Source organism: Balaenoptera ricei, chromosome 15, assembly GCF_028023285.1.
Source record: "Balaenoptera ricei isolate mBalRic1 chromosome 15, mBalRic1.hap2, whole genome shotgun sequence".
NCBI classification, from domain to species: Eukaryota; Metazoa; Chordata; class Mammalia; order Artiodactyla; family Balaenopteridae; genus Balaenoptera; species Balaenoptera ricei.
In genome coordinates this window covers 73,994,860-74,007,854 of record NC_082653.1, presented here as the reverse complement: position 1 = coordinate 74,007,854, position 12,995 = coordinate 73,994,860, and the positions used below count along the sequence as shown (strand labels likewise).

At 57.6% G+C, this 12,995-nt stretch overlaps 2 protein-coding genes across 2 annotated transcripts; one reads left to right on the top strand and one right to left on the bottom strand.

Moving 5' to 3' along the window:
- Positions 1–1,193: 1,193 nt before the first annotated feature.
- ARMC5 (armadillo repeat containing 5) lies at positions 1,194–7,967 on the bottom strand. Its single transcript, XM_059898204.1, has 6 exons — positions 7,399–7,967; positions 5,663–5,770; positions 4,778–5,564; positions 3,195–3,703; positions 2,380–2,512; positions 1,194–2,276 (listed from the first exon to the last, which is right to left on the bottom strand). Exons 1-6 carry the CDS (start codon positions 7,874–7,876, stop codon positions 1,457–1,459), a joined length of 2,835 nt encoding a protein of 944 aa, XP_059754187.1. The 5' UTR covers positions 7,877–7,967; the 3' UTR covers positions 1,194–1,456.
- Positions 7,847–11,666, top strand: LOC132349644 (zinc finger protein 501-like). The gene has a single exon (XM_059898205.1). The coding sequence runs from the start codon at positions 8,620–8,622 to the stop codon at positions 10,021–10,023; it is 1,404 nt and encodes a 467-aa protein (XP_059754188.1). The 5' UTR covers positions 7,847–8,619; the 3' UTR covers positions 10,024–11,666.
- Positions 11,667–12,995: the final 1,329 nt, after the last annotated feature.

The following is a 12,995-nucleotide window of genomic DNA, read 5'->3' as shown; positions in this document are numbered from 1 at the left end:
CAAAAAAAAAAAAAAAAAAAAAAAAAAAGCCAGAGAGAGAAATGAATAGATCCTTACATAAATATTTATATAATACATTAAGGGGGGAAAAAAAAAGCTCTCTGGGTGGTTTTAAGGCACAGCCTGATAACAGAGACCTAGACACTCCCTGAGGCACAGAGGCAGCAAGGGGCAAGCTTAGCTCCCCAGAAGCTAGCGGACAGGCCCAGTCCAGACACTGTCCTCAAAGTCAGGCTGCCACCTAAGTGGCCAGTGATCTGGGAACCAGATTATGGAGACCCTGCCTGGACGACCAAAGCAATGCAAGCCCTTTCCTCACCTAAATGCCAGCCTAGGGCTCCAGCTACCTCTGGGCACGACTAAGGGCCTCAGGGGCTTGAAGAACACAGTAGGTCTTCCCTCAGAAAAACGGCAGGACAGTTGGCCCAAGAGATGAAAATGGATCCAGAGACTGAAGACCCACGACGGGTGAAGGGAACTGAGGAAACCACAATGCCAAGGTCTTGGATGTACATCCCCACACTCACATCCCCTCAGCACAACCCTCTTAGTCCTGATCAAGGTCTGTGTCCAGCTGGGTGGCTATCTGAGCAACGAGGTAGCCTCAGCAGGAAGCAGGCTTCCCCTGGGGAATAAAACCACATCCTCAGGAGAAGCCTGGGAACTCAACCATATCCCAGGGCTCCAGGAACCAGCGCATAATTACTTATTAAACTCCTGGGCTTCCCTGGTGGCGCAGTGGTTAAGAATCCGCCTGCCAATGCAGGGGACAGGGGTTTGAGCCCTGGTCTGGGAAGATTCCACATGCCGTGGAGCAACTAGACCCGTGCGCCACAACTACTGAGCCTGCGCTCTAGAGCCCGAGAGCCACAACTACTGAGCCCACGTGCCACAACTACTGAAGCCCGCGTGCCTAGAGCCCGTGCTCCCCAACAAGAGAAGCCACCGCAATGAGAAGCCCACGCACCGCAATGAAGAGTAGCCCCTGCTCGCCGCAACTAGAGAAAGCCCGCGTGCAGCAATGAAGACCCAACACAGCCAAAAATAAATAAATAAATAAATAAAAAAACAACTCCTATACGCCAAGGGTGGCCTGCATTGAGACACAGAAACCGGGACAGGACCCTACTTGATGGGTGAGGGGGTTGGGGTACTACCACAGGGAGGTAAGCAGAGACACCACACAACAGGGGTAGCCAACTCCAAAGTTTTTAATTCCAACTCCAGAAAGCTGAGCCAGGCCAAGTGCCTGGGGCCCTGGGCTGTCCTCCATCTTGTGGGCCCCACGCCTCGCCTTGGCTTCTCACTCCTGAGTCTTCAGGTCATCACCCCGGGGTCTCGGTCCACCCTCTCATCGGTCCTTGACGGGGACGCCTGCTGCCCAGCCTGCTCCTGTGCCGCTCTGGGGGAGAACTCCTCACAGCCAACTCATCCTCGGGTCTCCTCCCAGGGGACATCAACCATCTCGGCTGGGACCCTCGCCCCCCAATTCTACCCCCATCATCACAGCCAGGAAGGCCTCAGTTAGGGGCCCCGCCTCGTCGCCTGCTGCCTCCACAAGCCCCACCAGGGCCAGGGCCCGCTTCCGTGGGCACTGCCCCAGGCCCAGGGTCCAGCGAGCGCAGTGGGCAGCCAGCCGGGGCCGGCCCAGGCGGAACACCTCACCCACTGACTCTGGGCCGCCCTGGGGTCCCAGGTGGATGCGGCCCACGGCTTCTTCCAGCTCCTCCTCCAGCCCGGGCAGCAGGAAACGGCCAGCAGCTTCCAGGGCCTCCTCAGCCTCTGAGCCCAGCAGGGGCTGGCCCGGCGTAGGGACGGGCCCCAGGGTAGCTCCGCAGCCCCGGCAGCCATGCAAGTGATGCAGGACAGGCCAGGCTGCACTGGGTGACAGGCCCCGCAGTGGCACTAGGTCCATGTGGGCTTCGGCAAAGCTGCCAGCTAGCAGGGCCCGAAAAAAGGGGGAGGCGTTGGCTGAGGCGGCTCGCTGGGCAGGGAGCCGGAGGCCTGAGTCCAGTAGGAAGTGGAGGTCAGGGGCTGGCGTGGGGGCTGGGCCCAGCAGAGGTTCATAGAGGCAAGGGGAGGGCGGGTCCAGGTCCAAGGGGATCGCAGGTAGGAGGGCTGGGTTCACAGTGGGAGACACCAGGCCTTGGAGGCAGGAAAGGGAGTCCGCGGCAAAGAAGAGGAAGAGCGGGTGTGGAGCTGGCCGAGTGAGTGCTGAGAGGAGGAGACGGAGGCCGCCCTGGTCCAGAAGCAGCCGGCGCCACAGAGAGGGCTTCCTTCGGGGAGAAAAGAGAACCTTTCAGAAGGTGGGAAAGGGCGGGGCTGGGGGACAGCAGCCTTGCTCCCCCCACCCCTGCAGGGCACCCCCGCCTCCCTCACCGACAGATGAAGGGCAGGGTGAGTGCACAGGCCACGCGGTCCTCAGGGCTCCCAGAGAGCAGCAGGTGAGTGAGGGCACCCACTCCAAAGGGCGATTCGGCCTGCACGGTCAGGTTCTGCAGCAGCATCTCACCTGCCGGGGTGGGCAGAGCAGGTCAGGTTGGGAGCTGGTATCCAAGATGGCGGTGGGACGGGCAAGACAGGCCTCTGGGTCCCCGAAAGGAACGGGGTGGGGGGGGAACAACCCCGGGGGCAAGGAAGAGGGGGATGACTGCAGGCCCTGGAGGGATGGGGTCTGGACACTAGGAACTGGAGGTCAAGGGCAAGAACAGGGAGTGAGATGGTCAGGGAGTGAGTCTGGGCCCTCAAGGACTGAAACAGGGCGCAGAAGCCCGGGCAGTCCCTGGCAAGGCTGGAAGGGGTGGTGGGGCCTGGGAGCACATAGTGCCTGAGCCTGGGTTCACCATCAGTGTGCCCAGTGGTAGTCAAGGACAGTGCAGGAGTCAGGACAACGCGGAACCAAGAAGACACTGGGTAAGGAGACGAAGACAGGCACAATTCTAAGCTGTTCGGGCCAAGCCCAGTGCTGGGGTCTCTGGGCCCCAAGGCTCGGGCAGAGGCTGAAGAACTCTGCGTGTGGGGACAGTGGAGCAGAAGGGAGTCCCTCCCCGCCACCACCTAGTGGCTGAGGTTGTCCAAACGGTGGGCGGCGGGCAGAGGAGGGCAGTGAGACAGCGGGTGAGCCGCAGGGCGCACGGAAGGCATGGAGGGGCGCGTGGCCTCACACGTGGGCAGAGAGGCGCGCGGGGACCCACCCAGCTCTCGGTGCTGGTGCTGGCTGCGACGAGCGGGCCGGGAGCGCAGCGCGGGCCAGTCGTCGGGGGCGACGCCGAGCACGAGCCAGGCGCGCAGCAGCGCCGCCCCGTAGCTGCGCACGAAGGCCTCGAGGCAGGCGGGGTTGCAGGTGAGCCGCGCCAGGATGCGCAGCGCGCGGGGGCTCGGCGAGCCCGGCGCGCCCGTCACGTAGGCCAGCAGGCCGCACAGGGCCGGCCCGGTCACCAGCGCCCCGCTGGGGTCGGGAGCCTGGGAGAAGCGCGACAGCAGCAGCAGCGCTGGCCCCTCGCGGCCCCAGGGCTCCTCGGGGGCAGTGGCGGCGGGGCTGTGGGCGGGCGGGCGCAGGGCGCGGGGCGTCCGCAGCGAGGTCGGGCCCAGGGAGGGGCTGGCCCGACTGGCCGGCTCTGGCGGCGGCGGACAGCGCTCCGGGGACCAGTCGGGAGAGATGTCTCCCGGGTCTGCAGCATAGCCCTCGGAGATCAGCCAGGACCTGCCGAGGGAGAAAGAGGGGATGGAACCCAGAGCCGAGGGGAGGGGGCAGGGCCAAAAGATCGGTTGTGCAAAAGGAGGTGACAGAGGCCAGGAGAGAGGGTGGGCCCGAGCGGGGGACAGGCAAAAAGGGAGGTGGGGGCAAACCCCAGCTCATTCGGCAATTACTGATGCCTATTGTGTGCTAAGCCCCGTTTCAGGTGCTGGGGAGAAGCAGTGAGCAAAAGGTCCTGCCTCCTGGAGTCTATATTCTAGTGAGGAGAAACAGATAACAAAAAATAAGGAAACCACAAGGTATGTTCGTGTGCAGTTAGTGTGGTGTGAAGTGATGCATATGGAGCAAAGTAAAAGGGAACAGAAAAGAGCCCGGGGAGGGGAGAGCTGACATTTTAAAATTGGGTGCTGATGAGGGTGAGATCTAATCAAGGCATCTTGGAGGAAGAGTGCCCTAAGCACAGGGAACAATAACCAAAGAGGCCCTGAGATGGTACTTATCTGCCAGGTTCAAAAACTAGCTAGAAGGCCAGTGTGTAAGAGTGTAGTGGGTACCAGGAAAGCAGTGGGAAATGAGGTCAGGAGTTCACAGAAGGCTGACGTTTACTGAGCGCTGCTGAGTGCCAGGTAAAGTGTAAAGTGCCCTCATTTGATCTTTACAACAACTCTATGGGGTAGGTATGTATTATCCTTCGTTCTACTAACAAGGAATCCGATGCTCAGAGAAGTTAATTAACTTTCCTGAGCTGACTCAGCTTCGGTTCTGGATGCTGTCTGTCTTCACACACTGAAGGTACCAGAATAAGAATTTAGATGCCTGAACGTATCATCAGAACCAGTGCACATACTACCTTCCAGGGAACCTCTCTGGGCCCCAAAGTTCAGAGGTGCTGGGGTGGAGCCAAGGTCAAAGGTGGCCCCAAGGGAGAAGAGGTATATTTAATGGGGACTGGAAAGTGGTCATGTTCAGTGAGAACAAGGAATTAGGAATCAGAGTCAATAAAAGTCTTACCGAGACAGAATGGGCAGAGAGTGAGGGTAGTGGAGAGACCCTACCCCACAGCATCAGGTGGGAACTCACCTGAGGCTTTGGAAGCTTCCGGCCTCTGCCCGCTCAGGAGTCCTCTCCTCAGGGAAGTCCCAGGAAGCAGCTTCTCTTCCCTCTTCTTCCTCATCACCAGCCTCACCACATAGTTGCCCAGCCAGGAGAGGTACAAGTCCCAGAGCCTGCAGCCGGCCCAGGGCCCCAGTGTCATAGAAGAAGCCCACGAGGGCCGCCACAACACGAGGGTGCCAGGCGCTGGCGCGAGGATCCCGCAGCAGGCCCATCAGCAGCTCCAAACCACCAGCATCCCGCAGTCGGGCCCGGTTGATAGCCTCCCGGCACAGCAGACACACGGCCCGCACCAGGGGCTGCTGGGAGGCTGGGCTAGCCCCGCTGGGGCCCCGGCGCCGCCGGAGTTCACCTAGTAGCACCTCCACACCACCAGCATTGCCCAGCGCAGGCCTTACCAGGCCCTGGGCGCACAGATTGGCAAGGATCAGGATGGCTGCCTCACGCACTGCTCTTTTGGGGTGGGAGGCCAGGCTGACCAGTGGGCCTAGTCCTCCACCCAGACTTAGCTGCTCAGCACAGGCCCGGGAGCAGCCTCGACTCAGCTCCAGGAGGGCACGGACTAAGGCCAAGGTCATCGCAGGGTCTGGGGCAGCGGCCAGAAGCTCGGCCAGCGGGCGCACCGCTCCCTGCTTTGCCAAGGCCAGGCGGTGCTGGGGTGAGTCCGCCAGGTTGCGGAGGGCACGAACCACACTCTGGCGGCACTGTGAGTCCTGGCAGGCCGTCAGGCCCTCAACAAGCAGGGGAACAGCACCTGGAGAGGGAAGAAGACAGAAGGTGAGCGAGGACAGACACCCAAGCCCTTCTCCCACCCCCAAGCCCCAGGTGGCTCCACCCTCAGAGCCTGCTCACCAGCAGAGTGGATGTCCCCACAGCTCTCAGGTTCCATGGCTAAGTTCCCCAGAGCACGGGCAGTTCGGTTCTGGATGCTGTCTGTCTTCACACACTGAAGAATAGTCACTGCAAGAGGGTTTGGCCTCTTGAGGTTTCTACTCCTTCTTGTCTCTCTCATTAATCACCTCAAGAACGTGGCCTGAGAGAGTCAGGGAAGGCCTCCAGAATAGGCCTAACACTTGTGGGGTCTGGAAGGTTAGATAGGTAGGTATTTGCTAGAAGGACGGTGGATGGGAGTGTTACAGGGCATTTCAGGTTTCGAAGTAACCTTTGCAAAGGCCCAGAGGTGAGATCTAGTGTTTATGCTATGACTTCATGAAGGGCCTTGATCAGGCCAAGGGCTCAGGACTTGAATGTGAGGGCACTGGGAGCCACACAGGGTTTTAAGAATGGAAGTGACATGATAAAATCTGGAAGCCATGGGGAGAATGGATTACAGGGGGAAAGAATAAGGCAGGGGGAGCAACATGGAGCTGTTGCAAAAGTGAGAAGACAGCTTGACCCAAGTCAGCTACCAGCACAGCCCAGCACAGTCTCTGGGCACGTGATGGAAGAAGGCAAAGAAGTGGATGGATTCAGGAGATATTTAAAATACAAAACAGTGAATGAATAATGGGGGTTATACACTAACAACAAAACTTATATTTATTGAGGACTTATTAACGTGCCAGGCCTCTTGTCAATGAAAATTTTAAATATATTAATGTTTTATTTTATCAAAAAAATTAAGATTTCATCAAAATAGGCATAATTTCATACCTGGCAAAGAAGTAAAGTAAACTGTGTTCACAACGTTGCCACTAGAAGGCGCCAATTTAGCTGGTAAACAGAAAAGCTTGCTATCTTTTGTTAGGATTTGTTCTTTTTTGAAAAATTGAAGTGTAGTTAATGTACAATATTAAATAAGTTTCAGGTGTACAATACAGTGATTCACAAATTTTAAAGGTTACACTCCATTTATAGTTATTATAAAATATTGGCTTAGAATTTGTTTTTTTTTTCTGGCTGTGCCACAAGGCTTGTGGAATCTTAGTTCCCCGACCAGGGATCAGAACCCAGGCCCCAGCAGTGAAAGTGCCGAGTCCTAACCACTGGACGCCAGGGAATTCCCAGGATTTGTTCTCATTGTTTTAGTTTTTAATAACTAGAAGTACCCAGTCCAGACTTAGATATCTGCGTTCTATCTTTGTATTTCATTTTCTCCCTATTCCAGTCTTTTGAGGTAGCTGTTATTACTCCATTTTACAATCCTAGCCTCGGATGGGTCTAGGTGACTGCAGAGCCCACATTCTCAACCACTACACTTTCTGACCCCCGGCTCATCAAATGGGGTTTCAGAGCCCTGCTCAAGGCTGGACACAGTAGACACTGAGTGCCTGCTATGAACATAAATGGAGAGTAAGAACCATTTGAAAGATTCACCAAATAACCCTTTGGCCTCCACCAGCCCAGATGCGAGAGAGGTGTTCCACAACCAATACCCAGGTAATTGGCATCTGATCTAAGAGGGCTAGGGTATAATTTATAGAGAGAGCAGTGACGTCACGGGTCATGACATCATGAGAGCTGCAGGCGCTGCGCCGTCAGAAAGCACGATCTTCCAGGTTACAACACAAAGAACTCAAGACTCCGCCCACGCCCAGACACAGAGGTGTGGGTAGAATCCTTCTAGGAAATGGGGGCGGAGCACTTACCCAAAGGGATAATGCCTCCGAGTCTGCGCACTTCAGCCCGGCACTCCCCTTCCGTACAGCAGTTGGCTAGGACGCTGAGCGCCAAGTCCAGCGTCTTGCGCAGGCGCGCTGGTGGCGAGGGCGTCGATGACGACGCAGCAGAGGGGGCGGGGCCCAGCGAGGGGGCGGGGCCAGAAGAAGCCGCTGACTCGACCGACGAGGGGGCGGAGCCTGGGCCAGCCTGGGACGGGGAGGGACCCGCTGCAGCCGCTCGCCGTAGCAGCGCGAGAAGGGGGCGGAGCCCGCCGCGTGCCCGGAAGCGCTCGATTCCCCCAGCTGCCTTGACGTGGCGCGTACGGAGGGCTAGGAGCGCACGGCCCAAGGGTGTCTCGTTGGTAGCTGTGTCCTTTCCCCCACCTAGACCCTCCCCGGCCGCCGCCGTGAGCTGCGCGAGGCAGAATGAGAGCGAGTCCGCGGGGCTTAGCTTCGCAGCCGCCATCTTAGCTCAGGCCTAAGGCTCCGCCCCTCTCCTCGCAGCTCATCCTAGGGAGCGGAACTGGAAGAGCCGGGCGTGGCCCTGCACCTCCTCTCTGACGCTTTTTAAATAGCGCCGCCGCAGTTGTCAAGCAAGTCGGAAGTTGTAGTTCTCGATCCCGGTGCTCTGGCTTGCACAGTTGCAGAAGGCATGTTGAGAGTAGTGGTTATCTAATCGTTGTGCGAGCCCCAGAGGCGCGTGCGGCGCATGCTGGGATATGTAGTCCGCGCCAAGCTTAAGACGCCTAGCTTAGGATGGATGGGAAACTCTCTCAAGGGACTCGGGTGGGCCGGTGCCTCTGGAGAACCCAGACATCCGATCATGGAGTCTCAGTACAGTGCTGCTCCAGGTGACTTGTCTACTCTACCCCAGCGTGTCCTTGGCAGCAACAGCCTTTTCCTTCAGGCTCGCTTCGCCGCCCCCCATTGGTGGCCGGGGCACCGAAGTCCGCGCTGACGGACTGAGAACCCCGAAACAAGCGGAAAGTATCAAGTTCCTGACAGCGGCTGCAGATGAGAGCACTTGCTCCGCCAGGTGAATGAGAGGGTTAAACCTACCGAGACGGTTCGCTGCCGCTTCCTAGAACTGCCGGGCTGGTGGACATTTCCGTTTCCGGTGCTGAATCCCTGGGTCCCGAGTGTCTCCAGCTGTGGTTGTGCTTGTGAGCTCAGTGGTTGGTATCTAGGAAACGATACGTTGTTACCGCTATGGAGTCGGTGGCTCCAGAAACGGCAAGGGAGGACTCCGACGGGGCCGAGCAGCGGTGGAACCGGTCGTCAGGATCCCAGGGAGTCCCGAGGTCCGCCTTCGATTGCAGAGTTGTTCCACCCAAGCAGCCCTTCCTGGTGTGGCCGGGGCAGCCGGCCGCCCGGGAAATGATGATGGGCCTGCAGTACCTACATAGGTCAGTCTCTGGCCCTGGGGAGGAAGAAGCCCCTGCCAAGACCAACTATCCTGCAGTCTCCAGAGCCTTCGAGTGCCAGGAGTGTGGACTGTCCGCAGCCTACCTCCCTGACCTCATTCACCACCAAAGCAGCCATGGGGGCGACAAGCCCTACTGCTGCCCGGAGTGTAGCAAAAGCTTCCGACGTGGCTCAGATCTGGTTAAGCACCACCGGGTACACACTGGAGAGAAACCGTACCTCTGTCCTGAGTGTGGCCGTTGCTTCAGCCTGAGCTCCAACCTCATCCAACACCGTCGTTCCCACTCAGGCCTCCGGCCCCACAAATGTCTGGAGTGCGGGGAGGCTTTTGGCCGCAGCTCGGACCTGGTTAAACACCAGCGGGTGCACACGGGTGAGAAGCCTTACACCTGCGCTGAGTGTGGTAAGACTTTCAGCGTTAGCGCCAACCTGATCCAGCACCAGCGCACGCACACGGGCGAGAAGCCCTACCGCTGCGGGGACTGCGGCAAGCGCTTCAGCCTGAGCTCCAACCTGGCGCAGCACCAGCGCTCACACATGGGCCAGAAGCCCTGCCGCTGTGCCTGGTGTGGTGACAGCTTTGGGCGCAGCTCTTCTCTGCGCAAGCACCAGCGATCGCACACTGGGGAGACGCCCTACAGTTGCTGTGAGCGTGGCGAGAACTTCACCAACAGCTCGGACTGCCTACGGCACCAGCGCACTCACAGTGGAGAGCGGCCCTTCAAGTGTCCTGAGTGTGGTCGTGGTTTCAGTGAGTGCACCCAGTTCACCGAGCACCAGCGCGTTCACATGGGTGAACGACCCTATGCCTGCCCAGAATGTGGCAAATCCTTCTCCCACAGCGCCAAGCTCCTTAAACACCAACAATCGCACACAGGCGAGAAGCCCTATAAGTGCCCCAGCTGCAGCAAGAGTTTTGGAGACAGTTCACATCTGCTGCGGCACCATTGGCACACTCACACGGGCCAGAAGCCTTACGCTTGCGGCGAGTGTGGCAAGAGCTTCCGCCGGAGCTCCCACCTGCTCATCCACCAGGTGGCGCACAGCGGTGAGAAGCCCTACATCTGCCTGCAGTGTGGCAAGGCCTTCGCCCGCAGCTCCAACCTGGGCCAGCACCAGCGGACGCTCCAGGGGCGCAGCCCCTGCCAGTATCCCTGGCTTAAGTTGCAGCCCAGACTTCAGCTCTGACTTTGGTCCAGTCCTCAAGGAGCCTGAGGGGACCAGCATTTCTCAGCAAACCTCACTTCTGCTCCTCTAGGGCTGCTGATTGGTGGGCTGAATCAGGGAACCCCAGGCTGGAGGAATTGGAACAGAAAAGTGGGCTTAGGCCTGTTCTCTGAGGCCCTAGAGCTGGGATTCCAGCTGGAGGGAGAGTTTGGGGATGGCAAGAGCTGGCCCAGCTGCTTTAAGATGCAGAACACCTTTGGCAGCCTAGGTGTGTCCCTTCACAGGCCTAGGGAGTGATGGGGCTAATCACACCAAGAGCGGCAGTTACCTCAGCTCAGAGGAAAGGGGCTCAACGCCAGGCAAGCCCCCGTGAGGAACGCAGTAGGGGAAGAGGGGGTCGGGGAGATCCTCACCTCCAGAGGGGACCATAAGGAAGGCTGTGTTCTAGCACAAGGATCAGAGTGTTTGAATTTGGGACCATTAGGTGAGCTCTGGGGTTTATGACCCCTTTGAAAGAGAGCTGTCTTTACAGGGTGAAGCTGGTGAGGCCCAGGGCCAAAACAAAGGACCGGGAGGCCTGTCTGTTGAGTTCGGGGGGTGCCTGGTGACATTTCTAGGCAAGGGCAGAAGGCCCGAGGTTGGTCGTCTGCCCCTTCCTCTTCTTTAGCCTCTTCCCTCGCAGGTTCCCCAGGCTTTTTCTCTGATCCCTCAACAGAGGAGAAAATGTGAAGATTCACTTGTGCCCGGACACTGGGGACTGGACATGATCATTTTGCCAGAGCGCTGGGGCGGGCTGCCTCCGTAAACAAATGTGTTTCTATTGGTAAAACTTAAAGTGTATGGGAGCCAGAGGGAGGCTTCCCGAAGCACTGCACAATGTGTGCCCAGAGCAGAGTCTAAGCTGTGAGGCCCTGCTCTCCTCCCTGTAGCTGGCTGTGTTCCTGGGAGAGGCACAGAATGTAGCCCTTATGAGGTTGGGGGAGGCCTAATGCCCACCCCATGGGACCATGAGCCTCATGCATCTGGTGCTGTCCCCAAATCTTGTCTCTCATCAGGCTTGGTGCATCTAGAACCGTATCCACAGGGAAGAGGGGCCGAAGGGGAGGGATGTGAGGTAACTCCTCTCTCAGCTTCTAGCACAGAGTGTCCAGGCTTCTCTCTTTGTGACTGCGTGACCTTGGACAGGTCTGCCTGTTCTGAGCTTCAGCCTCTTCATCTGTAAAACAGGGGTGATGAAAGGACTCATCAAGGAAAGGACTCGGCAGTCCTCAGTTCCCTGCTCCTCCTGAAGTCTGTCACCCTGTCACCGGTGGTGTCGGCCCACAGACATCACGCCAGCGCGCTTCCTAGCTTCTCCCAAAGGTTACAGAAATGAGTGAGACAGCCCCAGTCCTGGAGTAGTTTGGTGTCGTGAAGGAGATGGACTCAGGCTCGATGCTGGCACTGGAGAAAGGGCATCACCTGGAGTAAGTCTAAGAGGCTTCATGAAGGTGACATCTAATGGATGCCACTTGTCTCCTCAAGCTGGGTCTGTGATGAACAGATGGGTTCTGGCATATTCCCCATCAGTGGCATCTCAAAATAGCACAAGCCAGTGACTGAGTTGGAGGCCTGAGCCAGGTGCATCCGTAGTAGGCATTCAATAAACAGTTGTTATGATCAGGTCCTGTTTATACTCTTACTAGTGACCTTGGGACCTCAGCTTCCTCAAAGCTGGATTGCGTTCTCTGCAAAATTGTAACTGCAGATGGACGTTAGGTACATGGCAGAGGTGGGCATGGGAGGAAGATTTGTTTGCAAAATCCCTTTCAGTCAACTGGAAGCTAATTTCTCACATTAAGGTAAATAGCCCTGTGCCCCATCTCCTCTCAATTGTAGAGTAGTGGCTGCCCCGGACATGGACAGTCCCCACCGCTCCCTGGTGTGTCCCTGACTCAGCGAGTTTCATTTGAATTACTTGCCTAACAGCTACAGAAAGGCATTTGCGGGTGACCATCCCTACCCTACACTCTCATGGGTGAGAAAGACCCATGCAGTGGAGGCAGTTTCTCTTTTCCCTCACCCCTTCCTGCCCCCCACGAGCCATTTTCCTCCCTAGCCCCCAGCCCAGGTGACAGACCGGACCTCCTTCCATGAGTTCCCCTGCTTCCCCGACCCCAGATATCACCCTCTAATATTGAAGCTCCTTTCCGTATGTGCCAGGGAGTAGGGGCAGAGCTTACGGATTCAGCAAGGCCAGGCAAACCCCTGTGTGCCTTGGTCAGAGGGCCGAGTATTGGGCCCTGTGAGCCTCAGAGAGACAGTTCCCGGCAGACACCCCTCGCAGGGCTATTTTGGGAAGCAAGCAGGTGTGGAGGTGCTCTATAAACGCTAAGGCCCGGGTGGGCTCGGAGGGAGGGGGAGTCAGTAATACTGGCTCCCCTGGGCTGGCCCTGGCTTCTGGACATGAGCTTGGACTCCATCCAGTTCTGTCTGATCTCACCCAGTCCTGGGAGCCTGGTTCCTCCTCTGAGCCTGGTGGGCGGTACACAGGCTGGTGCTGGGCAGTGGGTGTGGCCACGGGCTGGCAGCTGGAGTCCCACCCACCCAGAAGCTCAACAGTGGCTGGCAGGTGCTTTGAGAGGTGCACTGGCGATGCCAGAACAGCACCTCCCCCTGCCCCAAGCCAAAGTCCCTCCCTCCCTCCCTTCCCTAGACATATTCCAGGAGGACAGGGACTCTGCATTGTCCCTGTTGAGTCCCCAGCATCCCACGTGGGGCAGGTGCAGAACACCTTGAGGAAGGTCTGATCACACTGCCTGGGTGATTCGCAGCTTCTCTTCCATGGGATTCAGGATCTCTTTCTGTTCTTTCTTTTTCTGTTCTTATTTCCTCCCAGTTCAAAATGCTTATCTCTCTCTCTCTCTCTTTATTCCTAAATACTTTAATGTGGATTTGCTAAAAACAAGGAAATTATCAATGATCCAGTACTGTCATCTAATGAACAGACTTAA

Excerpts from the sequence above, each read along its gene's own strand:
- ARMC5 (XM_059898204.1), bottom strand. The coding sequence starts at position 7,876 with ATGGCGGCTGCGAAGCTAAGCCCCGCGGACTCGCTCTCATTCTGCCTC. Across the intron at positions 5,565-5,662 it reads TGGGGACATCCACTCTGCTG|GTGCTGTTCCCCTGCTTGTT; the intron begins GTGAGCAGGCTC and ends TTCCCTCTCCAG. Across the intron at positions 2,513-3,194 it reads GCACCAGCACCGAGAGCTGG|GTGAGATGCTGCTGCAGAAC; the intron begins GTGGGTCCCCGC and ends CCACCCCGGCAG.
- LOC132349644 (XM_059898205.1), top strand. The coding sequence starts at position 8,620 with ATGGAGTCGGTGGCTCCAGAAACGGCAAGGGAGGACTCCGACGGGGCC.